Genomic DNA, 26,444 nt, shown 5'->3' with positions numbered 1-26,444 from the left:
CCCAGAAACAGCGGTGCACCTGGTCTGATGTGCCAAGGACTGCGGAGTCATGCTTCCAATGTGGTGTTTCACTGATTGAGGACATTGCCCCCTGACAGCCTGCTGGGAGATGCAGCGCTGTGAAAAGCCACAACTTCCCCTCCTCTGGGGCAGCCCCCTTAAATTTGCCATTCAGATCATCTGTTTGCCACGCTCGCCTCCAGACTATTGATTTCTTATTGCCCAGAAAGTAACGGCAGGACATTCACGTACCTCTTCCGTGAGTCTCGACGCACATCCCCTCATTGAGGCAGGGGCTGCTGCTGCAGGCGCCGGTGTGAGAACAGCACTGCTTTATCCCCACCTCCTCCACAATCCCCTTCGCCTGGCTGTCCCCGGGCAGGAGCCTCACGTCTTCGCTGTCAATTCTGACAGCATCCAGGCAACCTCTAAACCCCCGAGTGACTCGCTGGAGCTGTCGGGACTGGACGATCCCCCCGAAGAGCAGATCTCTCCTGGAAGGGGAGATGCTGCAGGCCACGGGCAGCTGGAGAGACGTATTTCCCAAGCTGTCGACGAGCAAGCGGAGGGAGGTGCTTTTCACTTCCAGAAGGACCGAGTGCCACTCTCCGTCGCTCACAAAACCCAGGGAGGAGAGGTTGCCATTGATATTGCCACGGCATCGGTGTCCGAGATGAGGCACCCCATTAACGAGCTGCAAAACACGCCCAAACAGCCAGAATTAGCAGCAATGCAAGCAGCATTGTGCCGCGAAGCTATCAACGCTCCCTGCTCCCCTCCTTCCCCTTCTGTGCAAGGCAAGAGGGGAGCAGCTGAGATTTCCAGGACCCCAAGAATCTTCAGCCAATAGGACTGTTCCACCAGCCAGACCTCCTGAGGCTTTGCCTTGCGTTAGAAATGAAACGCCCATGGGACTGTCCACGGTGAGGGACAACTGTGTACATCTTTGACATTACAGTGTGTCTCACCGCAGTTCCTGGTGGACTGAGCAAACACCTTCACCATTAACTCTGCTGGCAGCCTCAGCGGGAAGCTGAAAGATTGCACTAGCCTTGCAACCGACAGTCTCCTCTTGCCCCCCAAGTTGTTGCCTATTGGCAGGGTGGTCTTGGGGGGGAGCCGGAGTCGGTAGGTGCTGGCCTGGAGAAGGCAGCTGCCTCTCGCCAGCGCTAAACTTCACACCCAAGAAGTCAAACCTACTTTAAAACTAGGTTTGCGCTGCTATTTTGGAAAACAACTAGTCCGTCTCATCTTGCTCATGCAGCTCGATCCCTGTCCTCTCCTGCAGCCCTTGACTAGTAGGTGGAGAGGGCTGCTCATGAGATGGGCTATAAAGCCAGGAGCTGCTCTGCCCTATTTTTAGCAGGTGTTTCAAGCAGATCATGCAGTAATCAGCATAGCTGGAACAGTGCACGGATGGACTCAACGCCCTCCCCAGCAGCTAGATGGGAACTGCTTCTAGAAATGATCGTGCCGTGGGCCTGTGGCCATGCTGGGGCACCTGGGTGACCCGGAAAGTGTGAGGTCTCTAGACGACTGTGCTATGGGCTGCTCTAGGATCACCTCCTTCTAACTGCTGGACCATTCCACTCCACTGTTACAATGGGGAGAAAGAGGGCAGGGCAGGAGAAAACCATTCTTAATGTGAACAAACCAAACAGCATTTTATTATTTCCTTTTGTTTTTTGTTCTCTCTAGGAATGGCTGTGAACCAAAACCCAGCTCCTGTCACTTTTCCAGTCAGCCAAAGATACGTTGTTAGCTGCCCCTGGGACTCCTGTAATATGTAAGGCCAAATTCTGCTCTAACTTACTGAATGCATCACCCTGTGGGTTCAGAGTGCACGCTAGGACAGGCGGGATTTAGTCCCTCCTGCCTCCCTTTGTTAAGAACTGGGAGGTGGGAAGGAATCATCTCTGTGCTGTGATTCATCATGCCATAAGAAGTATGATTCGGATTATGGTAGCACCCGCAAGCCACAACAGAGATCAGGGCCTCGCTGGGTGCTGTACATAGGCCCAGTGAGACAATTGCCACCATAAGGAGCTAACGATCTTCTGTCTCCCAGTTCCACGCTCTGTGCCCCAGACCACATCGCCACGTGGCAGCATGCAGAAGTTGCATGACTTTACTTCCCAGCCTCTTACAGCCCCCACCTGCTGCACCGGGGTTTAATTTGGATCACCGTAGGGCTGGCATTCAGGATGCCTGGGCACAAGTGAACTCCATTTCCCAAGTGATTTCTTGGTATCTTGTTACTGGTGTGGAAGCTGCCCATGCTGGAGCTTCTCTGTTGGCATTAACGAGAAGTGCCGAAAGAATCTAGGCAAGCACGAGCAGCTGGCAGGGCTACATTGTAGGAGCAGGTAAAGGGGGCCAAGAAGAAAGAAAGAGACCTGCTGTAGTACCCAGCTTTTTATCAGCACACTGGAAACCAGGGCCAAAGCTGCTAATACCCACTGCAATCCAATACTCCCGCTCCAGCACCAGGGGCTGGGACTGACACAATCAGATCATTGAAATTCTAATAACTAACCACACAAACGCTCTCTGCATTGTAATGGAGGGGCAGTGCGGAAAAAATGCTGTCCATTGCCTGTGACTCCTTTTAAAAACTTTGGTGGGACAGAGGAAAAGAGAAAGAAGCAAGTAAATGTGGTTTCAGGGTGAATTCAGGTGAAAACCCCTCTTTTCCCCTACCGCACTGATTCATAAGGGAGCGTCTTCTATAGAACTCAGGGGGCCATGAATAGGGAGAATGCACAAGTGGAATTTCAAACATTTGTTTCTCTCTTTCTCTCTAATATATATGTATGGCTGTCTCCTCTGCCCATATATATGTGTATATATGACAAGGGGAAACCTGTTTTGGAAGGACTCGTAGAAACTTCACTGGGTGACCCTTGTGGGAGCTGTGTGCATGGATCTCTGCACAGTGGGGTGAGAATATCAGAGAAGGTTTTGCAGTTTCTCTTCTGTTTTAAACACAAGCTGAGCATCAGTAACTGGCTTGCTCAGATTCTGGGGACAAGTTAGGATTCAATTCCCCTGAAGCAAAAAGAAACTCCTTTGTGAGTCTCGTCCAGCTAGCCTGTCTTTTTCCTCCTTGTGGTGCACAATGCCGTTTCAGCATGGGTGCAGTGCTTGGAGATCATGAGGATAAGGCAGGTGTGTTCACTCTGGGAGGAATTTGTTCAAAACACTGGAACTACAAACTCAAAACCATAAGCAAATAAATAACAGATGCTACTGACTTGTGCTTATTTGCCTATTTTTGCAAAACTAAAAACTTGAGGGCACCCAGAGTTTATCTAGGCAACATGTCCTGGCAATGTTTTGGTCCCTCTGATGCACTTCACAAACAGTGTGACAAAGAAATGAGTCAAAGGCACTGCTGCCCCTCCAGCTGAAGGGCAGAATATCTATTAATATTACCCACTGGACAGGCACAGCCGTCTATTTATAGCCTGTCATAAATATAAAGGGAAGGGTAAACACCTTTAAATCCCTCCTAGCCAGAGGAAAAACCCTTTCACCTGTAAAGGGTTAAGAAGCTAGGACAACCTCACTGGCACCTGACCAAAATGACCAATGAGGAGACAAGATACTTTCAAAGCTGGAGGGGGGGAGAAACAAAGGGTCTCTCTGTCTGTGTGATGCTTTTGTCGGGAACAGGAAAGGAATGGAGTCTTAGAACTTAGTAAGTAATCTAGTTAGATATGCGTTAGACTCTGTTTTGTTTAAATGGCTGATAAAATAAGCTGTGCTGAATGGAATGTATATTCCTGTTTTTGTGTCTTTTTGTAACTTACGGTTTTGCCTAGAGGGATTCTCTATGTTTTGAATCTGATTACCCTGTAAGGTATTTACCATCCTGATTTTACAGAGGTGATTCTTTTACTTTTTCTTCAATTAAAATTCTTCTTTTACGAACCTGATTGCATTTTCATTGTTCTTAAGATCCAAGGGTTTGGGTCTGTGTTCACCTATGCAAATTGGTGATGATTTTTATCAAGCCTTGACCCAGGAAAGGGGGTGTAGGGTTTGGGAGGATTTTGGGGGGAAGACGTTTCCAAGTGAGCTCTTTCCCTGTTATATATTTGTTAGACGCTTGGTGGTGGCAGCAATAAAGTCCAAGGGCAAAAGGTAAAATAGTTTGTACCTTGGGGAAGTTTTAACCTAAGATGGTAAAAATAAGCTAGGGCGTTTTCATGCAGGTCCCCACATTTGTACCCTAGAGTTCAGAGCAGGGCAGGAACCTTGACATAGCCAAAAACACTGGGGGTTTGGTAGGTGGCCGTCTTGATCTCAGTCATTAACTAGCCTTTGTCACCAGGCCCTATGTGTCGGGGTTGGCTAATAAGTTGTCTCTTGGCTGCTATGCACGCCTCCTCCTCTTTCCCTGTGCACCTTCCTGTGGGCTAAGATCAGTTGAGGTGATTTTATTGACCAGTCTCTGAGCTGCTCTAAGACTTGGAGACAAGGTGCTTCCAGTAGAGCATCCCTGGTTATGTGACTTTCTTGCTCCAAGGGCCTGCTGGAGCCTAACTCTGCCGGCCTTCAGGGTGAAGTCTGAGGCACCCCTTTTAGATCCGATGTGGGCTTGACAATGGCCCCTCCCTGAATGTTTTGTTGGGGCAGTAGAGGGGCGCTCCGGGGCTGTGCAAGGTGCAGAAGAGGGTGCAAGAGTCTTCCGCAGCTTTCATGCCCCTGGGCAATGGGCAGGGGCAATGGGCAGGTACAATCACAGTCCCTGCATTCGCTGTGCTCAGCAATTGGTGCATCCCAGCCAGAGGGGCCAGCAGATCTGAGCTGCTATGCAAGGTCACGCAGAATTCTGGCTGAGAAAATTCCTTCTGGTCAGCAGACCCTTTCGCCATTTCCCCCCACGTTGCATGGCCAATGGCTTAATGCCGCCACGGGGCTCAGGGATGGGGACTGCGTGAGCTGCCTCTTCTGAGCAGTTTGAAATGGACACTCGTCTTAAAAACCATCCTCCTGTGTGAATATTATTCACCCACTCCTGTTCCAGCCATCCCCTAAGATTGCTGTAGCTGCAAGAAATTAGAGAAGAAAAAACCTATTTCTCTGTGTTTTTTCAGTTTGTTCCTTTGACAGCACTTGATATATTGCCAGCTCCACTGATTCCCCTGCTAGACCATTTCTCTTGTTGTTTGTGGGGGTCTTTTATGCCATAACAACGGAAAGAAAAACTTTTACAAATCAGAAAACGCCACAGAAAGAGGCAGGGGATTCAGGGGCTGGAGAAGCACTTGAAAGTATTGTTAAACTCCGTTTAAAAAATTGATCGTGTCCCTTTAAATGAGCATGATGCTGTATTTAATTTATGTCTTAAGTCTAGATTACACAGAGATGGGTTCAGGGAAAAAAACCCAGTAAGTCAATAAGTGAGTTATAAGATATAATGGGCCTAATTTAAGTTTGATAATTAATGAGGAACAGACAATAAAAGCCTTTTCTGGAGGGCTCTTGGTTTCCTTCTGCTGCCAAGGTGGAAGGGAGCAGACACATGCTCTTTTGAATTCTTTATAGATTCAGCGAGTGCAGCCAAAGAAAGGGGAGAGATCAGATGAAGATGTTCCTGGTTCTGGCAGCTGTCTGGAGTGACGAAACCCATTGCAGGAACTTAAGCTAAGAGGCCTGCAAGTTTAAGCTTGAATTGGTTCTCCTGCATCTCACTGGCTAAAGTTGCCTGGATCGTTCATGAAATAGTAAGTGATGTGAGTTGCCATTTTATAAGACTTCTGTCCCCACCTTCTCCCCGCCCTCCATGAAAACAAAGAGCCTTTAATCCATTGGTGGCCATCCAGACACCTTCTCTGTATCTTTTCGGGTGGCCACTGGATCCGTGCTCAGCCCAGCTCAGCCGCTGAGGAAAGTAGAAGCAGCCGCTGTTGTTTCCTGTGGTACGTTAATGAGTGACACCATGTTTAAGGGTTGCTGACTAATTCCCTGGTGGGTAAATGGGGTTGGGTTGCTCACTAACAAGCTTGTGGGTTGGTGGAAACACCATGTTCACAGGTCCTTGTGAGGCTGTAGGTACCATGGACCAGATCCTCCGCAGGTATGAGTCCATTCAGCTCCGCTGAAGTCAGCGGAGCCATGTCAGTTTGTACCAGCTGGGAATCTGGCTCCTGGTGCTCCCTGAGTGACTCCTGTAGGTACATGGGAACTCTATTGTCTGGCATCCCTCAACTGTCTCCTGTGCTGCTAAGACTATTACCAGGTAGCGCGGCAGCCTTGAGGTCGGGACCGCGCTGTACCTGGTGCTGTACGAACGTCTCAGGTGACGTTTCCACAGATGCTCAGCATCAGCTTCACTTTTGCTTTTGTTCAAATTGGTGGGAATTTTCCCATTGGCTCAACAGGGACAGAGTGTTTTTGAAAACCCCACCCGGTATGTAACAGCCCTTGCTCCAATGAGCCTCCAGTCAAATGGACATGATGTAACACAAGGATGAAACAAATCAGGCGGGGTAAAGGAAGAGACGTAGTAGCACTAGGCTGCTTTAGTACAGACTGGCTGTGTGCACAATCCGTGGGTGCAAAAAGCCCCTCTCTAGCAGTCATGCTGTATTCACAACGTGTCATGCTGTAATCACGTGTCGCCCGCCTAGGTGAACATACCAAGTTGCACAGTACCCAGGTTACCAACAGGTCTTCCCCACATGGTGTTTTAGAATGGCTTACACCTACACATAGGTGAGTATTTCTTTGTTCAGTCTGTTCCTTCCTTTGGCTATATTTCCCAGTGCACAATCAGTGGAATTGTTCCTTAATGCAGAAATACATCCTTAGCTATTGCAAACCCTACCTCCAGAACAGCAGTGTTGGTCCCATTGATGAAGAGCAGAACACCATGCAGCTGGTGGGTTTTCAGGCGGAACTGCATCTGCCAGTCCCCTCTCTCCTGGTGATGGTACCAGATGTAGCTGTGTCCACTGAATCTCACAGCAGTGCCTAGAAATATAACCAGGTCATCTGAAAACAGTCTGAAATTGATTGTATTTAACCTACGGCATCCAGTGCTTTCCCCAGCCCTGTGTTTTCCCACATTTCAGCCACTGTAATTCTAGCCTGACTTGCAGGAGTCCTTGCTGCCCCGAGTCTCTACATAGCTCTGCCAGTGAAGCTCGTGAGGACCTGCAATGCCCCCTGGCTATTCACATTTTGAGTCTCCCCAACGGCTCTTCCACCATAATGACCCTGCAGCCCAGTCCTGATCTGCAGCAGCCCTCCTATTCCTGTCCTGAGTCTTCACTAACGTTACCAATGCAGCATCTCTTGATATTCCTGACCTACAACATGTGGCTCTGCCTGTGCAGCTCGATCCTGTCCTGCAGCATCCCGGACGTTCCTGTTAGGGGGCTGCAAACAGCTTTGCCAGGACAGCTCATTCCCAACCTGCCAGCTGCTGCTATTCCTTGGGCTATGTGGAAATACAGAAGATTCCACTTATTAGAAACCCTTCGGTCACCAGCAGAAAGTGCTATTACCCAGCAGTTACTAATAAGCAGAAGGCAGGTTTGCAGGGCTGCAGCTAGGACAGAAGCACTGGGACATGCCTTCCCGGCTGCAGCCCAGATGCTGGGCCTTTCTATGGGGAACTGAGGCGCTGGGGACCCCTGGGGCTGTACAGTGCCTCTCCCTGCACTCTTTGGGGTTCAGCATGCCCCAGCACTTCTCTCCCTGTGTGTAGTTCCCCAACAGGGCACAGCCCGGAGAGGCATCTACCCTGCCAACAGCCTCCCTCCCAGCCCAAAGCCCCTGTGCCAGCAGGTTTGCCGGGCTCCAGTCCCAGAAGGAAGCAACGGGACAGGCTGAGCATCATCCGCAGGCAGGTTTGCAGGGTTGCCGCCAGAGAAGGCAGGTCCCAGCACTTCATTCCCCGGCTGCAGCTTCCCTCCCAACCCGGGGCTGCCGCTGGGGCCGTGCTTCTGAAAACCATTGGTAATAAGCGGCAAGTACCTGAATCCCATTAACATGAAAGTCAGTGGGACGGGACTGGAGCCTGGCAAAATGTTGCTGTTAACAGGAAGTTGTCAATAGCCGGTGTAGTAGGAAGAGGGCCTGAAACATAAGGCCTTGCATTAGAGGCCTGGTATGAGGCATGAGGCCTGGGCGAAAGTCATGGTCAAAACTTGCTAATATAAAGCAAAGTTAAGTTGTGAGCAAGAGGCAGGTCCTGCTCACACAATCTGGCAAGAACAGGGTTGATATTGCAGAAACACACATTCCTAAGTAATGCGAGGGATAAGAACATATATGCAAATACATTCCAGAAAGGTGGTACCAGAACAGTTCGATACCGGCACATTCCCCAAACAGAACAGGAACACACTGACCCATCCTAAAGATAGGTCAGGATGACAGCATGATGAATGTAGATGTTTTGATCATTACTTTAGTCTCAGACCTCATACCAGGCCTCTAATACAAGGCCTCACGTTGCAGGCCCTCTTCCTACCACAGCCGGGTTGCTGTTAAGTGGAAGCTACTGTACTTAAAATATGAATACAAATTTTTTGGTTTGATTTGAATTCACCACTTTTAACTTGTCTGTGTTTTGCTGGGCACAGGACCAAAGCACAGGAACCCAAGGATCGAAGCTCTACCCGAACAGCCCAGACCATTTTGCTCCACATATGAGTGACTTTACTCTCATCATGGGCAACAGAGATCCTGTTATTATTTAATGACACAGGATAGGAGCTTAGCATTATCCAGTGGAATTCTTCCTACAGGCTAGATGGAATTTAAAGCTCAAGGACGCTAGGTCTGGCTCTGAAAGCGAAGCCAGAATGGCCAGTTACTGGAACAGTGTAATTGCATGAGAACTCCCTGAGTTTCACGATGTACTGAAGGGATAATCCCACACACTAGAGACTGGCATGGCTTTCCCAAGGGGGAGAATTCAAGAGCAATAAGGAGGATTTCTCACCATTGCAAGAACAAATTTGCTCCAAGCTGTGCCGGGGTGTGAGAACGCTGAGTCGGGCAGTGCTGTAGGTGGACACCATGCCCGGGTCCAGCTGAATTGTCTCCTTGCAGACACGCCGGGCACAAGCTGGCCCATGACATGGCACATGAATGGCCTTCTTCAGCTGGAGCCCCACCTGCTGGTCCATCTCCCCAGCCGACAGAGAAATCTTGTTTGCTAGGACACGGGGCTCGTAGAAGGCACCAGGGGACTCTCCGACGGCCAAGAGGAGCTCCACGCCGTTAGAGGCTACCGCGGGCTGTAGGCTGGCCATGTGGATGTTCTGACGTCTTATGACCAAGATGTTTCCCAGAAACCTTTGCAAGTTGCGCCAGTGGTCACCCACAAACTCCTCGGGGGAGAGGTGCTGGAAGTGTAACACCACGGCCTTGTCCAGGGCCTCCTGGCTGAAGCACCACACATGGACGTTGACGGTGGTGGTGGTTTTGAACGTGCCGTCGCTGACCGTCACATTCAGGGCGTAGTGGCCATGGGGAAGCTTCTCACCAGCGATTATTTTGCCATCCGTTGCCCCCACTGAGAAGTGCCCCTCTTGGGGCACTTCTGCTGCCAAGGTGTACACCAGGGTGTCATGGGGGTCTCGATCTGTGGCATGGATCTTGCCGAGAACACCGCCTCGGAAGGCGCTCTCATTAGTAGTGATGAATACCTCCAGGGGCAACGCTGAGGGAGCATATTGGCTGGGCTCGCTCACCTGGATGTTTACAAAGGCAGAGGACGAAAGAGGAGGGATGCCGCTGTCCGAGACCTGTCAAGGAAAACAAAAGGACCTGTTACAGCCACGTGTGGGAAGAGCGTCTCTTCCCCGCTCCCCAGCAGATGGGCGCAGAAGGACGCATTGAGGTAGAGTACCTCTCACTTCCTGCGTGCGGGAGCTGGGAGAGCACGAGCTGTGGCTGTGGGATGAAGGAGGAGAAAGAGCAGCGGGGCAGCAATGGCAGGGCAGTGCAGTGCCAGGAGATGGCCTTTGTGATTGCAGCTCTCGGGAAGGTGGACAGGTAGGATTGAAACAGTGCCTTCCAAGAGAGAGACTCAGACCAGGCCTCCCCATGAAAAAAACAGGAGCCTGCAGGCTGCTGAGGGAGGTGGATCACTAACAGCGTTAACATGATGCATTCATTCGCATTCAGAGTGGAACTCGTCGGCGGAGAACATGCCTAGGTGATTCTGATTTCTTGGGGTTTAATTGGCTCTTCAGTGATGGTTCTTTGGAGAAGCGGATGGTGCAGCAGCCTGGCTTTCGAAGGCCAGGAAAAAAATTCCCTACAGGAACATTGACTGCAAGTCACCGCCTAATAGGATCTCCAAAATAATGCTGCTGGAATGTGTGGGAATGCAGCAGCCCCAGAGGCAGACTTGCAGCTGCTCCATTTTCACAAAAGCAATCCTGTACTCACTCCTGTAGCCTCCTTCCTGTGAAGGAGGGATAGCTCAGTGGTCTGAGCATTGGCCTGCTAAACCCCGGGTTTGAGCTCCATCCTTGAGGGGGTCATTTAGAGATCTGGGGCAAAAATCAGGGATTGGCCCCGCTTTGAGCAGGGGGTTGGACTAGATGACCTCCTAAGGTCCCTTCCAACTCTTGATATTCTAAGTCATTTGCCAGGTTCCTGAGTGCACCATTATCAGCAGAATAAAGCAGGTATGGCTACCAATCTTCCAACAAATCTAAATGCCAATCCAGATTTTTAGAACTGTGCATGCAGAAACACGTGTGCATTTGAGTGCCTAAGTTCTGGGCAAAATCACTGCGGTTGTCTGCGCAACCGCAGCCATGGTACGTCCATATTAAGTGCACAACTGTATCATAGGACATGTTTCTTTCTAACCTCAGGCAGTTAGTGGTTGGGCCTTATGTTATTAATAATAATACTTATCTCTTTAGGTATCCATTATTATGGAAGATTTAGATCCCTTCTATGTTTTTAGCCCATTGACTATACTTGTGGATGACTTAGTCATATCAATGTCTAATTCTTTTCTGAATCTTGTCTTTGTTTTGCCTCAGTGCTACCTGAAGGTGGTGAGTCCTAGTGGTTAATTACTCATTGTGTAAAAAAATAGCATTTTCTTTGATCCCTGTTAAATTTAGTTTCTTTTGCTTTCTTTGGGTGATCCCTACACCTAGTAAATAGGAGGTTCTGAGTTACTGTCTCTGAAGCATCCATTCTGTCATATTTCATTAGAGAGAGAAGGTGGGTGAGGTAATGTCTTATATTGGACCAACTTCTGTTGGTGAAAGAGACAAGCGTTTGAGCGACACAGAGCTCCTCTACAGTCCAGGACTGTGTCTCCAATATCCTGGGACCAACATGGCTACAATACTTCATATTTCTTTCTCACGTCACCTCTAAATCCTCCTTTCTTCACGCTATATATAGTCCTAGGCTCTGGTTCTTCACCAGTGAGCCAATGAGATCTTTGCTACTGATTTCAGTAGGAGCCTGATTACGCTCTCTAATCTTTTTACCTCTTCTCATTCTACGGGTGGAACAGCAGATCAGTGCATCTCTGGAGACTGTGGCTTATATTCTTCATTATTTACCAAGCAATACGATTTTGACGGATCTCATCTGAATCCCTAAATTTGTGTGCATCACAACACCTCCATGTAGTTTGGAAAAACTGTCATTTTGGGCTCAGCAGAGCTCCGGAAGTAGCATGGCAGGAGGCACTGGGGGAGCTGGGTGTCGAGCCCAGCGTTAGAACAGCGTGAGCGTTGCAGCACAGGGCTGAGGTGCACTGGCAGAGCTGTGGGGGTAAGGCCTGCTCCGGCGTTTTAACTTGCCAATAAAAAAATAATGTCCTGACCCTGTTGATTTGTTCCCCCAGGAAAACCAGTTCAGGCTGAAAACAAGCTATTTTGCCCTAATTTGTTGACCTGATGCGAGCATGAATAAAAGGGAAGAGCTCCTTGTTGGAGTACTTAGGTGAAGCTTTCAGGAACAGACGCGAGTCTCTCCTGAAGTGGAAGGTCACTAGAACTATATAGGGGAACGCACCATACAGGCTCAGTTGCGCCACAGAGGTTCCCATGACTATACCAGCAGGTTTTATTGCTGGAAAAGCTGGCCCCAGTTTTGTGCAGACACAGCTCTTGGGAAGTGAGCTCTACAGATGGATCCAGGCTTCAAAATTTGGATCTGGATCCAAACTTCCCAAAGACTGGAGTTGCTTCTGTCTGGGCTTTTGGGTATAACTTCCCAAATTTCCCAATTTCCTCCATTGTTACTGTACTGGCCTCGGTGAATTCATATCCCAAAGGGGTAAGGCAGGATCTACCTGGACCTGTAGGAGGTACTGCTCTTTCATTCTTCTATCCAGAACAGATGAGGTCACCAGCAGACCGTCCTGGGTGACATCAAAGGCTTTCCCATCGTTTCCCTCGGTGATCTGGAATGAATATGGCGGCCCGTTCTCAGGGGAGTCTCTGTCGCTCATAATCAGCTGCAGGACACTTGTGCCAACTGGGGCTATCTCCTGAAATATGGGAAAAAAGGGGTTGAGCAAAGCGAGGGAAGACACCTGGCCCAGATAAGGGTGGAATTTCTCTGCCTCTAGGGCTGCTGTTTGATCCTGGCACCAAAAAGGCACAGGGTGGTTGTGCTGATGTCAGCAGATGCCTATGGAAACATAAGGGGAAACAGCCAGCAAATAACTTCAAATAACTGTTACTGCAACTCCTGTAACTACAACTCCACTTGTCCTGTGGGAAGAACAGTGAGCAGGGCTGGACGCAAGGCTGCAGCTAACTGCTGAAAATCCATTTAACTCTCTGACTTGCTGTTGTTCCTTGCAACTTTGGGAGGAGGTAGAAACCTCCCCTGCCTCCTGAGGAATTAAAACTTTCCCTGGGCTTTCACTGGTTTGGCCCTTTGTGTGAATCTTCTCACTCAGCGTTGGCTCTCTTAGCCTCTCCGACAGCCCAGGGTTGGGCAGCTCTCAAGGTTTTCATGGAGTCAGTTGGGTAGGTTTAATAGGCTGTAAAGCAGTGGTGGGCAACCTGCAGCCCATGTGCAGCACATCAGGGTAATCCGCTGGTGGGCCGCAAGACAGTTGGTTTACATTGACTGTCCGCAGGCATGGCCGTCCACAGCTCGCAGTGGCCGCAGTTCACCGTTCCCGGCCCCTGGGAGCTGCAGGCGGCCGTGCCTGCGGATGCTCAGTGGAAACAAACTGTCTCGTGGCCCGCCAGTGGATTACCCTGATGGGCCGCAGACTGCCCACCACTGCTGTAGAGCCTTCAGGGACCACTGTGCTCATTGACTTTGTCCTCCCGCATAACCCAGGCCATAGATTTCACCCCAGGCATTCCTGCATCTATCTCAACTACCAATGGCTAAAACTACCTTCTTGATTTAAAGACTCCAAGTAACGGAGCATTTATGGCATCTCTCAGTAAGGGTCCAATGGATAATTACCCTCACTGTTAAAAAATGTACATTGTATTTCCTGTTTGAACTTTGCTGACTTCAACTTTGTAGTACCTCTATCCACTTTACTGAGTTGGAGTGTTTGCAACTGCAGTAACGAGAGAGAGAGAGAGAATGAATGAATAATGAGCCTGATCGTAGAACAAGAACCTGTCAAACCTCAAAATGATAACTGGGAATTCTTAAGTAATCAAAATAATTAATTAATAATCTATAGCTACAACTTCCAGCCATTGGCTTTTGCGGTGCCTTTGTCAGAAAGATTAAGGAGCCCTCTACTATCTGATGTCTTGTGCCTGAGTAGGTATTTATAAGCCATGATTAAATTGCCTCTTAACCTTCTCTTTGATAACTAAATAGACTGAGCTTCTTTACATCCCTTATTGTCAGGCCGGTTCGCCAGACCACAAATCATGCTTGTAGCTCTTAAACTGTTCCTATTACACCCGTCACCAAACACCCCAAATTACCCAAAGCCCTGGACAGTTTTTAACCAGGGAATCCAGGTTACCTATGGCAAGAAGCTGCCTTCATCATTATATGTGACCAGATTATGGGTGTAGTGGCGCGGGAGGGCACAGCCTGCAGGAGGACCAGGAAGAAATGCAGGGACTGGTCCCTTCCTACGTCCCTGGAGATGCCATGTAGACCAAAGAGGGCAGGGAGGAGGGTGCTGTAGGTCAGGACCTCAGGGCTTTGAGGCTCAGTACTGAAAGGGCACAAGGTGCTTGCAGGTGTAGTGGAAGGGGGGTGGTGAATAGCACCTGCTGGTAACATATCTGCCTCTAGACAGTGCTATTAGTTCATTGCTTGTCACAAACACAAAGCAGAATCTCCCTTCACAGCTAACTGCCCCCTCCCAACCCTGGTGTAATTCATGGGGGGTCCCTTGGGTATCCTGAAATGAAATACAACATGGTTTTACAAAAGGTAGATCGTGCCAAACCAACCTGATCTCCTTCTTTGAGAAAGTAACAGATTTTTTAGACAAAGGAAACGCAGTGGATCTAATTTACCTAGATTTCAGTAAGGTGTTTGATACCGCGCCACATGGGGAATTATTAGTTAAATTGGAAAAGATGGGGATCAATATGAAAATTGAAAGGTGGATAAGGAATTGGTTAAAAGGGAGACTACAGTGGGTCATACTGAAAGGTGAACTGTCAGGCTGGAGGGAGGTTATCAGTGGAGTTCCTCAGGGATCGGTTTTGGGACCAATCTTATTTAATCTTTTTATTACTGACCTCGGCACAAAAAGTGGGAGTGTGGAAATAAAGTTTGCAGATGATAGAAAGCTGGGAGGTATTGCCAATTTAGAGAGAGACCAGGATATCATACAGGAGGATCTGGATGACCTTGTAAACTGGAGTAATAGTAATAGGATGAAATTTAATAGTGAGAAGTGTAAGGTCATGCATTTAGGGATTAATAACAAGAATTTTAGTTATAAACCGGGGACGCATCAATTAGAAGTAATGGAGGAGGAGAAGGACCTTGGAGTATTGGTTGATCACAGGATGACTATGAGCCGCCAATGTGATATGGCAGTGAAAAAAGCGAATGCAGTCTTGGGATGCATCTGGCGAGGTATTTCCAGTAGGGATAAGGAGGTGTTAGTACCATTATAAAAGGCACTGGTGAGACCTCACCTGGAATATTGTGTGCAGTTCTAGTCTCCCATGTTTAAGAAGGATGAATTCAAACAGGAACAGGTACAGAGAAGGGCTACTAGGATGATCCAAGGAATGGAAAACCTGTCTTATGAAAGGAGACTCAAGGAGCTTGGCTTGTTTAGCCTAACCAAAAGAAGGTTGAGGGGAGATATGATTGCTCTCTATAAATATATCAGAGGGATAAATACCGGAGAGGGAGAGGAATTATTTAAGCTCAGTATCAATGTGGACACAAGAACAAATGGATATAAACTGGCCATCGGGAAGTTTAGACTTGAAATTAGATGAAGGTTTCTAACCATCGGAGGAGTGAAGTTCTGGAATAGCCTTCCAACGGAAGCAGTGGGGAAAAGAGACCTATCTGGCTTTAAGATTAAACTCGATAAGTTTACGGAGGAGATGGTATGATGGGATAACATGATTTTGGCAATTAATTGATCTTTAACTATTCATGGTAAATAGGCCCAATGGCCTGTGATGGGATGTTAGATGGGGTGGGACCTGAGTTACTACCGAGAATTCTTTCCTGGGTATCTGGCTGGTGACTCTTGCCCATATGCTCAGGGTTCAGCTGATCGCCATATTTGGGGTCGGGAAGGAATTTTCCTCCAGGGCAGATTGGAAGAGGCCCTGGTGTTTTTTTTTTGCCTTCCTCTGTAGCATGGGGCACGGGTCACTTGCTGGAGGATTCTCTGCTCCTTGAAGTCTTTAAACCACGATTTGAGGACTTCAATAGCTCAGACATAGGTGACAGGTTTATTGCAGGAGTGGGTGGGTGAGATTCTGTGGCCTGCATTGTGCAGGAGGTCAGACTAGATGATCATAATGGTCCCTTCTGACCTTAATATCTCTGAATCTATGAAAGAGAGGCAACACAGTGTCTCCGCTGCGCAGAGGCTCTGCCTTACCTGCACCACCACACTGTAATTGAGCTGGAAGAACCTGGGCGGGTTGTCGTTGACATCCGTCACCTGGATGCGCACTGCAACGTCGCTGAACAGTGCAGGCTGGCCGCTGTCTGTGGCTCGGACCGTCAGGGAATAGCTGGGAACCTAGAAGGTGTTCGGCATGCATTGATTATTGGGAGAAGTGGAAAGAAGCCTGGGATTCGTGTCCAGATGTTTTATTCTCCCCACATGCAGGCTTCTTAAAGAGCACAAGGTAATGGGCAGTATAATGATAATCACACTTAGCCCTTCTCTGGAGCTTTCCATCCATATGTCTCAAAGTACTTCACCAAGAAAGTAAATATAATTGTCTCCTGTTTGCAAGTGGACAAACTGAGTCACAGAGATGGGAACTGACTGGCCGAGGATCGCACAGGAGGCTATTGGCCTCGCCAGGAAGAGAATCCTGATCTCCTGACTCCCAGTCCAGTGCTCTAACCATTACACCACAGTATCTCTGCTCTAGTCCAGACCCCAAAGCATGTGTTCCTGACCCTTTGGCAATATCTGTGGGTCCAAAGGATTCGTGTGCATGGCAGCTGATTACCCTGGCCTGCTGAGTGCAATGTTTTAAATGGATCCTTCAAAACCCGGCAGAGAGATGAGCACTGTGCGCTTCCCCAGTCATTTTCAGCCTTCTCCTGGAGGTGTGACGTAACATTGTTTTCTAACTCGCCCATCTGCAGCATCAAGCCTTAGGTGGACCTTATCTTGGGACTGCAACTCACCTCCTCCCGGTCCAGGTGCTTGGCAATACAGATCTGTCCGCTCTTGGGATGGATGGTGAAGTGCTCCAGTAGGTTCCCTCCCACAATAGAGTATGTGATCTGATTGTTCATCGCCCCATCCAGATCATCAGCTGACACCTATTGGGGGAGCGATAAGAGGGGGGCTCCTGAACAAATGTCTCCTGTCTAAGAGGCAATGTCTTGCTGGTTGTTTGAGGGTGGGAGGTTCTGACTAAGGCATGACAGGGGAAGACGGACTGTTGCTTTTGAGAGTACCTCGCAGAAGCCCAGGGTAGGAACAGAGAAAACTCTGCAAGGCCATTCTGCTGTCTTCCTTCAAATCATAGAAACATAGATGATTAGGGTTGGAAGAGACCTCAGGGGGGTCATCTAGTCCAACCCCCTGCTCAAAGCAGGACCAACACCAACTAAATCATCCCAGCCAGGGCTTTGTCAAGCTGGGCCTTAAAAACCTCTCAGGATGGAGATTCCAACAGCTCCCTAGGGAGCGCATTCAAGCGCTTCAACACCCTCCGAGTGAAATAGTGTTTCCTAATATCCAACCTTGACCTCCCCCACTGCAACTTGAGACCATTGCTCCTTGTTCTGTCGTCTGCCACCACTGAGAACAGCCTAGCTCCATCCTCTTTCGAATCCCCTTCAAGTAGTTGAAGGCTGCTATCAAATCCCCCCTCACTCTTCTCTTCTGCAGACTAAATAAGTCTAGTTCCCTCAGCCTCTCCTCGTAAGTCCCTCCTTAAAACTCACCTCTGCCATGGTGCCTACAAAACACTCAACAATGACCTGGCAGCTGGTGTGCTGGGACCACTGCTTTTCACCCTGTTGTAACAGTTTCACTGTTGCCTTGTTCTTTCCATCGCTGGCCCCCCACTTTCTGGATCCACCTATTGTCTCTGGTAATACATTTAGCCTGTAAGCTCTGTGGGGCGGGGATCCTCTAATCATTCTGTGTGCAGCATCAATCCCTGACTAAGGCCTCTAGTCTCTACCACAATGTGAATGAGAATGTGGGTGGGTACCTGGCTTCAGCCAGGAGCCATCCTTTAGGCTGCTAAGTAAGAGTCGTTCCGTTCTGTCTTACCGTAAGGATAGTTTCCCCAACAGCTGCATCCTCGCGGATTTCAGTGACATAAGGATCCTGGGTGAACTTTGGCATATGATCATTTATGTCGGTGATATTAATCACCACCATGGTGATGTCACTGAGAGACGCAGAACCCTTCCTTGTGCCTTCAACAGATAAGTAATACTCGTGGCTCACTTCAAAATCCAGGCTCCCGCTAACGTACAAGATACCTGTATATGTGTACAGACAGCAAAGACAGGAGATGCTTTGAACGCAGGACATGTAATGTCTTACAGAGACCCCCAGATCAATCAAGGAGGAAATTGGCTAACCAGCAGCAGCTAAAGCCATGGTGGCTACAGCAATATTCCATCAAACCAGGCCACTAAACATTGTGACTTCACATAAAACAAGCTCTAATCAGACAGACTCTTTTTATAACTAGCCCAACTCTGCTGTCGAATGCTTGAAGAAGTAAAATATCCTTTCACTGCGTAACGGCTTCTGGATTAATATGTGGAAAAGATCAAATCGGGGACAATATAAACCAATAGCATCTTGCAGTAAAGTAGAAAGATACATAAAGTGATGAGTTAGGTTCTGGTGAAACCAGAATAAGATAGGTATTCAATCAAAAGTGCCAAGTGCAGGAAAGAAAGGTTCTTATTGAAGCCTATGTGGACGTATGAGAGACAATCAACAGATAGGTATCCGCTGGAGATCACTAGCTGTCTCCTTTGAAAGCGGTGGCATGAGTGTCTGGGTTTGTCTGTGGGTATATAAGCAGAAGGGTAGGGCATATCTCAGGGTATTGGCGAGAAACTGAGGTCTACATGAAAGCAAAGAGGGAGACAGAATGTTGCCATGTACTCGAATCAAGTCATCATGAGATTATGACTAAAATCCCATGTTAGCCTTTCTCTGGGAATTACTCTGCTCCAATTCTATTAGGATGGACGTTCTGAAGAAGTGATCTTTGTGGAAAAGTTAGCGAGAGTGTTGGGGCTGGGACGATAAAGACAGCATCTTGGATTGGGATGATCTAGTGAAGGGCTGAAGGCCTCCATTGTCACATCAAAGTGGCTATCTCAGGGAATCTGACATTGTTCTTGCAATAGGCAGCCTTTATCATCTCTTTGAGTAAACAATATGGCACATTACGCTAGCTCATCAGGGCTGACTCAGCACCTGCTCCGTGAGTAATAATTCCATTTTTATCCATGCTTGTTGAATAGCTACCTAATAAAATCACCTATTGTAGCACTCTCTGCCCTGTCAGATTCCTTGTTGGGTCAGGGTGGAGTGTTTTTCCTCCAGAACCAAACAACAAGGGAACAAAACCATCCTGAGCATTCACAATGGAAAAATCTCCACACTCTGTTTTCTGTTCATGCATCATCCCCCAGAAGCCTGATCCAAAGCCCACTGAAGTCAATAGGGGTCTTTTTGTTGACTTCAATGGACTTTGGATTGTTCCCTAAGAGAATCTGGTGTCTGTATTTAGGGTAGTGGAGTATTACATATCCCTCCCGCCTCACAAATCATACTCCATATCTGGGCAAGAAAGAGCACAGGGCTGAGGGTAGGGGATGGGGAATAGGGGTGGGGAGCTGTCAAACTGGGAAAGAAGAGAGAAGCTATTTTAAAATATGAAACACGATATTAAAAAAAACACTTGGGGAGAGAGGGATGCAAAAAGTTAAACAAAGGCAGGGAAGATAAGAGAGGAGAGAGAGAAAGATCAAAGGAGAGAGAAGGGGAGAGAGAGATGGGAATCAAAGATGATAATAAAAGACCTCCAGAGGAAGATAAGGGTGGTGGTGGAAGGGAGGATGAGGAGGGGAAGAAAGTTTTCAGGATCATGAGAAGGGGCTAGAATAAAAGAGGGAAGTCAGGTAAAGAGCATATGGAATTCAAAAAACATGAATTACAATACGGAGGAGAAAGGGAGAAGCAGTATGAGGCAGACAGAGACAAAACAGGAAAACGGGCACTGACTAGGATGGTCTCCTTGCCAGTCCAGCCAGGACGTGCCGTGGAACTAGACCTTCTACCTGTGTTTGAGTTGATTTGGAATTTCCCTTGATCATTCCCATTCACGATTTCGTACTTGATCTCCGTGTTGTCAGCGCCGTCCCTCGTCAGCGTGGACAGGTTGAGGACCTCAGTGCCCACGGCCACGTCTTCCGTTACCGTGGCCACATATTCGGTGCTCAGGAAAACTGGCAGGTATTCGGTCAGATCCACCACAGAGACAGTGACTGTGGTGAGAGCAGAGAGGGGGCGCGGGGAGCCCCGGTCTGTTGCACAAACTGTCAGCTCAAATGCTGAAATCTGAGTGTCCTTTAGGGGCTTCTCTAGCCGGATTACCCCAGTAGTCTCCTCGATTGAAAAGTGTCCATCAGCTGAGTCAGTGAGAGAATAGATCACTTCTGCATTGCAGCCTGGAACGATAACGGGGCAGACTGGATTAATCACGGGACTTCATAGTTTATGGATACCCAAATGAACTTAAACCCAAGAGAAAGACTTTTGGTTGCATTTAAGTCCCAGTTCATGTGTGCACCATTCCAATATGGATCCAACCTTTTACCCATCCCTGCAGCCATCCATCAGATATTTGTCTCCGATATGCTGTTGATCTCTGTTTTTTTAATTAATTATTTTTATTTTCACCCTCATAATTGCACAGTCTCCCATATCTACCATTGTAAATAAAACCTTCACGGAGGAGCTCTTCCAGGAGCCTTATCCAGGGCTCAGGAAACCCAGGGTCACAAGAAAAATCCAAACAACTTCCCAAAGACCATTTTCATTTCTCTTCCCTCGCCTTCTCTTCCTCCCGCCCCATTTATAAACCTTCATCACTACTGTCATTGGCTCCCATTCTCCATCAGTGGTGACATTTGCATCCAGCAGCTCTGCGGTGCTCCCATAAATACTGGCCCAATGAGAAAGAGGCCGGTCGAGACTGGAACTTCACTCTTTTACTTGTTTGTGCATAATGCTACCTCTAAGCTACTAAGATGCCCTCAGCTGGTATCTTCTGAAGTTTACACATGTATCCAGTTTCCTACAGGGTCTTCAAGGTCTTCAGGAATGTGTAAGCAACGAGAAGATTGGATCAAAGATCCAGACACCTTTGCACCAAGTCACAGCCGTCTATGCCCTTTGCGGCATTCCTTCCCTGTATTTTGAGAATTTCTATCTATGATGTAAAAGAACTCAGGCTAGAAATCCCGTTCTGACTCACCTTCGTCGAGATCCCTGGCAGAGACCACTGCAATGGGTGTCTTCATTGTGGTGTTATCAAAGACAGCTACTGCACAATGACTGGGAAAGAACCTTGGAGCATTGTCATTCGCATCCTCTATGACTAGGGTTATATCTGCCTGGCAGGAACGGCCTCCACCATCTGTTGCCTTGGCGACAAGATGGTACGTAGGTTTCTGCTCCCGGTCTAGAGGTGCAGAAGTGGTCAGCTCCCCTAGTGAAATAATAAGAGACAGCAATGGCTGCAATCTAAGAGAATTTTGGTAAAGAGGGCTATATGACACACTATGTCAATGCACTAGCCTTGGGAGACAGCAAACTTGGGTTAAAAAAATAGCTCCAGCCCAGTTAGCAGTGAGAAAAAGCCCATGTCTCAGTGCTACAAGCTATTCCGATATCACTGTCAGCCTTTGCACAGGAGTGGCCCTGTGCAAGGGAACGCTATGCAAGGGAAGTTTGCACATGATGTGTCTCAGCTGTAATAAATTGCACTTCGCTAGCAGGATCTCAGACGTCTTTGCAAACATTGAGTTAATCACTCCCAGGTAGATAAGTATTATCTCTCTTTTAGAGATGGGGAAACTGAGACCCACGGAGATGAAATCTTGCCTAAGGTCATGCAGAAAGGCCTTGCTACAGCTTAGAATGGAACCCAGGTCTCTTCATTCAGCCCTGCCCCCTAAAACCCACCTTCTCCTCTTATGCCCGGCTGTAGACTGTAATATCAGTCCTTCCCCTTCCCCAAGCACTAAAACCTCACCAGGGTATCTCCAAACATTTTTAAAGGAAGTCAGTGGAGAGAGCGCTTAGTTAACTCCAGAAAAGAACCAGTATTCTAAAGATACTGCAATAAATGAAGGAGGCTCCCTGTTTGCCCTCGCTGCTACCTTGACAGAGCTGAAATTAAAGGCTTTTCTGTTTATTCAACAAGAGATAAGGGGCAGGCAGCTCCAGGGAGCCAACTTTGCAACTGCAACTGATCTCCGGAGTGAGTGGGTGGGGAAGAGAACATAACCCACAGGTCTCTGCAAACTGCCATGTGGCAGGTGCAGCTCTTACCTGTCTGTGGGTCCAGTCTGAACTCCTCGGCACCAGGACCATGCAGACTATACGTTATCTGCGCATTGCTGCCAACATCAGAGTCAGTGGCTGATATTTTCAAAATGAAAAGACCAGGGAGTGCATCTTCAGAGACTTTCCCTGTGTAGAGAATCTGGAAAGGAGAGAAGTTAGTGCCCTCAGACATGCTTGGCATCATTCTGTGTGCAGGATGTGTATGCTCAAGCCAACATAACAAAACTTTACTGCCAGATGTTGTGATTTCAAATAAAGGAGTGGGGAGCTGGTAAGAAGAAGGCTGACATTGTCCAGGCTCCTCCTGCTTTTCTCCCACCTCTCCTCCAAGCAGACGGAAATGGGGAAGCCATGTCTATGGCGATTTGAGTGAGTTATTATTGTCTTTGTGACCCTTTAGCAGAGTTTTCTGAAACACGAGGCTATCAGGCTTGCCAGTGAATTGGGTCCTGCAGCTTCAGCAGTCCCCTTCAGGTCTCACTGCTGCTTCCATTTGATATAAAGGGAAATCTATTTTATGATATATGTGTGGGTGTGGGTAGTACAGTGCTCATAACCAGTGGTAGAATGATAGGCCTGGGGACTCAATCCACTATGCACAGATCAATGTGCCTCCATGTGGCTGGTCAGTGTTTCTGTGCCAGGGGGACCACCTCTGGTGGGAGAGGCTAATTCAATGTCTGCTCCTTGGTCTCTTTGCTGAGAGTGCCTCAAGGTTGTTAATTAGCCTCTGTGTCTTTTGTGATGAGGAAACCTGCCCATTGGAAACTGGGCTGAGGTCAGCAAACTCATTTCACAGAGGCCATTGAACATTGCTTGGAGAGCAACAACTTTTGGTCATTCCCAACGTGAGCTTGATTCATACCAGTGACCTGGAGGTGAAAAGCTCTCTGTCCTGTTGCCAAACCCCTTAGCTATCCCCTGTGATAGAAATCCTTTAGCCTAATGGGATACATGGCTTGCCCATTTTCATGCCCCTACCCAGAAAGCTTCCCCCACCCTTTGCCTCTATATGTTATCTGCCATACTGCTTGTGTCATAAGCCACAGCTACGTTACACATCTGGAGTCTGGGTCTGACCCTCTCGTTACCATGTTGCTTAATTAAAAGATGGTGAGTACGGTCAAAGTAATAAGGAGATAGCTCTGTACTAGAGTTACAACAAGTCCGCACCACGTTAACTTATGCCAACTCTGTCATCAGTTCCACTTCCACTGCCTTCCCCCCTCGCCTCACCTGCTTGCATTCGGGGTCGTTGTCATTGATATCGAGGACAAAAATCTCCACTTCCGTGACAGCCTGAAATTTCCCATCGGAGGCTGTGACCTTGAGGAGATATTTCTCTATATCTTCCCTGTCAAGAGGCTTCTTGGAAATGATTTTCCAGTCTTCCTTAACCTGTTTAACACTGAACTGTCCTATCATGTCTCCTTCTGGAAAGATACAGAAGACAGAGTGAGGAAACACAGTGTACAGCGAGCGCTGAAAGTGTGAAGGGACAGGGGTTGGGGATGGATATGCTGCTTCTCTCCTGTACCACCTCACCCACTCCATGCAACCTGCTGCAGAACTTGCATGTGTTAGCAGCAGCTGTAAGGAGAAATGGGCAGGAATGTCCTATTGGCTCCATCTGAGACCTCTGACTCCTCCCTGCTGCACTTTAAGCCCCAGGAAATACCACTTATGCTTCAGTCATGGGTTGCTTAAATATTACATGAGCTACCGGGGGGGAACAAGTTGTTTTCTAAAGGTTGTTTTCAACAGCTTTGAAATGTCCCAGTGATGTACATACGAGCCAGCACGAAAGCACACAATGTATCCCATTTCCTAAAGTCTGTCCATATCTCTCTCTATCTCCAAACACAATAGAATTATATGTGGCTAAAGAGATCTGGAAGCTACATACACACTGAAATGCAAACACTGATTGTTCATTATTGCAGTGCAAGAAAAGATTTTTTTTTAAATGTACTATTGCAACTGTAAACGCGGCAAAGAGTCCTGTGGCACCTTATAGACTAACAGACGTATTGGAGCATGAGCTTTCGCGGGTGAATACCCACTTCATTGGATGCATTGCAACTGATCTCCCGTAGCTACTTTTAATGACGTAATAAGTGAATCCAGAGGTGGTTGCGTAACGGCTAGCGGGCCAGATTCTCCAGTCTGCCAAGTTTGCTTTGTGCGGCTAAGGTGACAGAAAGTGAACTTTAAAGTGGCCCGAAGCTACCCCCAGGGGGGCTGGAACAGTTTGTACAGTGGGGGTGCTGAGAGCCATTGAACCAAACTGCAAACCCTGCATATGACAGAAACCACTTCAAGTCAGGGGATGCAGTAGTACCCCTAGTTCCAGCACCTGTGACTACTCTGGGAGAATTCACCCATATTGTGGGAATCTCCGGTGGCAAAGAACTGATGGCCTGCATTGGAACTGTACCAGTGTAGGCGAAGGGTGTATCTGGTGAGGGGAGGCAATGTGGAGGGGCGGGGGGAGTGGCATAGGCTCGGCTACACCAGGTTCCTCACTTACATCAGGCCATGAAGCACCGTACGCCAGCGGCACAAGTTCAAGTTGCCTCCTGGCAACTTTCATTTACACTGGGGTTGGGGGGCTGAGAAGCAGGGAGCCAAACTGGCTCTCTCCATTGCACCCCAGGAGAATCAAGCCCTAGCATTTTTATTTTTAACTTGCTCTGTGTTTTAAAATATCTAGTGGCCACCTAGGCCTCCTCAGCTGTCATTTTGTTGTTCACTAGGCCACTGAGAACTTTGTGGCGGCAGGGGGCACAGAGCTCAGATCCTCTTGCCACAAAACCACAGGCCTCCCAGTGTGAGACTCACCATGACCTTAGGCAGCACAGAGCCTTGTGCTGTGGGCTCAGAGTTCTATCACCACTGACCCTAAGAAGTTCAAAGTGGCCTGGGCCTACAGAAGAGTGACACCCACCAAGACCGAGGAGGTCCCAGATTTGTTACCATATTTATGATGAACCCCTTCTATACGTTTACTTCAAAATAGCATGTGCTGTGTGACATGATCCAGTTCATCAGCACTTGATGGGCGTCCGCTTACACCCTGCCTCCTGTTCCCCCCTACTTTTCCTTCTGATGCATATCCCCCACTAGCTGAAAAACAGGTGGCTCAGTTAAAGGGGGAAGGGGGAAAGAGTGCATGAGAGGACTCCCCCTAAAATAATGATCAGAATGGTTTCTTTTCTATGGACCCTAAAGGATAAGCACGTCTTGATTGCATTCTGTGTTGTTTTGCTAGGCCCTGGGGCAATACATGTGTTTCTTAAATTTTAACTACATATGGAACCGCCTAACTCAAAATAGAGAAAACATAAATAAAGCCCAAACAACATCAAAGTGCATTTTCCAGGGCATAAAGTAATCTGAAACCAGATCTTAAAGAAGCCAGAAATGTTCTGACAAAAACAGCCAAACATACTCAGCCAGATGAGTTAAAAATAACCAGGCATTCAAAAAACCAGCTAAAAAGAGATTGAAAACACAGACACACTCCTGTTTTAAAAGATTGTAACAGATCACAGGCTACAGCATGATCTGGCTAAATGCTTTGACCCTGAAGGGTCTTTATCTGAGCTGGAACAAACATTTTAATTTTAGGCATTTGTTTCACTGTTGAGAAAGACCCTTTGTAGTCAAAACATACTACAAAATCATGCAATTACTTGTCGAAATAAAGTATGGACATTTTAGTTTTTAATCCTCTTTTTTTTTTAATAGGCTGTGGTTAATTTTGATTGGCCTGGCTTCCATTCTGGGTGTGCAATAACCTCCTTATTGTTTCTTAATAGTGAAAAACTTTAGTATGTTTGAAACTACAATATTGGACATTATTTGATACAGACAATGGGCTAACTAAAACCACTGGGTAAGCGTATGCAATTACAGACATATAAGGACTGATTCTCGGAAGTGCTGAGTGCCCACAGATCTCATTGACTTCATCCTGAACGTGTTCAGTACCAGAATATCAGGCGCGCGCCCACACACACAGTATCTTTACATATACATTCAGAGTATATGTACATATGCAGATTTGTATGCTGGCTAGACTGGCTTATAAGAGAAAAGCAAGACTAAAGAAATTAAATACATATCGCAGCCTCCATGAGAAACAAAATATTACGACTCACTCTGAGACTGCTGCAACACCCCTGGTGGAAAACACTTAATATGATGC

At 47.8% G+C, this 26,444-nt stretch overlaps 1 protein-coding gene and 1 long non-coding RNA gene across 2 annotated transcripts in view; one reads left to right on the top strand and one right to left on the bottom strand.

Annotated features, from left to right (window-relative positions):
- FAT2 (FAT atypical cadherin 2) overlaps window positions 1–26,444 on the bottom strand; it is a gene marked incomplete at its 5' end in the record, with an annotated part of 68,595 nt that overhangs the window by 8,891 nt on the left and 33,260 nt on the right. Inside the window, 11 exons of the mRNA XM_084636750.1 lie at window positions 253–694; window positions 6,836–6,981; window positions 8,963–9,770; window positions 12,302–12,499; window positions 16,034–16,177; window positions 16,801–16,938; window positions 17,903–18,117; window positions 19,942–20,331; window positions 21,141–21,374; window positions 22,220–22,373; window positions 23,471–23,667. Coding sequence (XP_084492876.1) covers window positions 253–694; window positions 6,836–6,981; window positions 8,963–9,770; window positions 12,302–12,499; window positions 16,034–16,177; window positions 16,801–16,938; window positions 17,903–18,117; window positions 19,942–20,331; window positions 21,141–21,374; window positions 22,220–22,373; window positions 23,471–23,667 — 3,066 coding nt within the window. The remainder of the gene's footprint in view (window positions 1–252; window positions 695–6,835; window positions 6,982–8,962; window positions 9,771–12,301; window positions 12,500–16,033; window positions 16,178–16,800; window positions 16,939–17,902; window positions 18,118–19,941; window positions 20,332–21,140; window positions 21,375–22,219; window positions 22,374–23,470; window positions 23,668–26,444) is intronic.
- The window catches only part of LOC311525028, a 38,539-nt gene continuing 15,742 nt past the window's right edge, over window positions 3,648–26,444 (top strand). Inside the window, exons 1-2 of the long non-coding RNA XR_014712658.1 lie at window positions 3,648–3,700; window positions 5,554–5,732. This is a non-coding gene — a long non-coding RNA (uncharacterized lncRNA). The remainder of the gene's footprint in view (window positions 3,701–5,553; window positions 5,733–26,444) is intronic.

The sequence above is a fragment of the Lepidochelys olivacea genome (genome assembly GCF_965140295.1).
Source record: "Lepidochelys olivacea isolate rLepOli2 genome assembly, chromosome: 8".
NCBI classification, from domain to species: Eukaryota; Metazoa; Chordata; order Testudines; family Cheloniidae; genus Lepidochelys; species Lepidochelys olivacea.
Note: the sequence above shows the minus strand (reverse complement) of the source record. Positions and strands in the feature narration are given on the sequence as shown.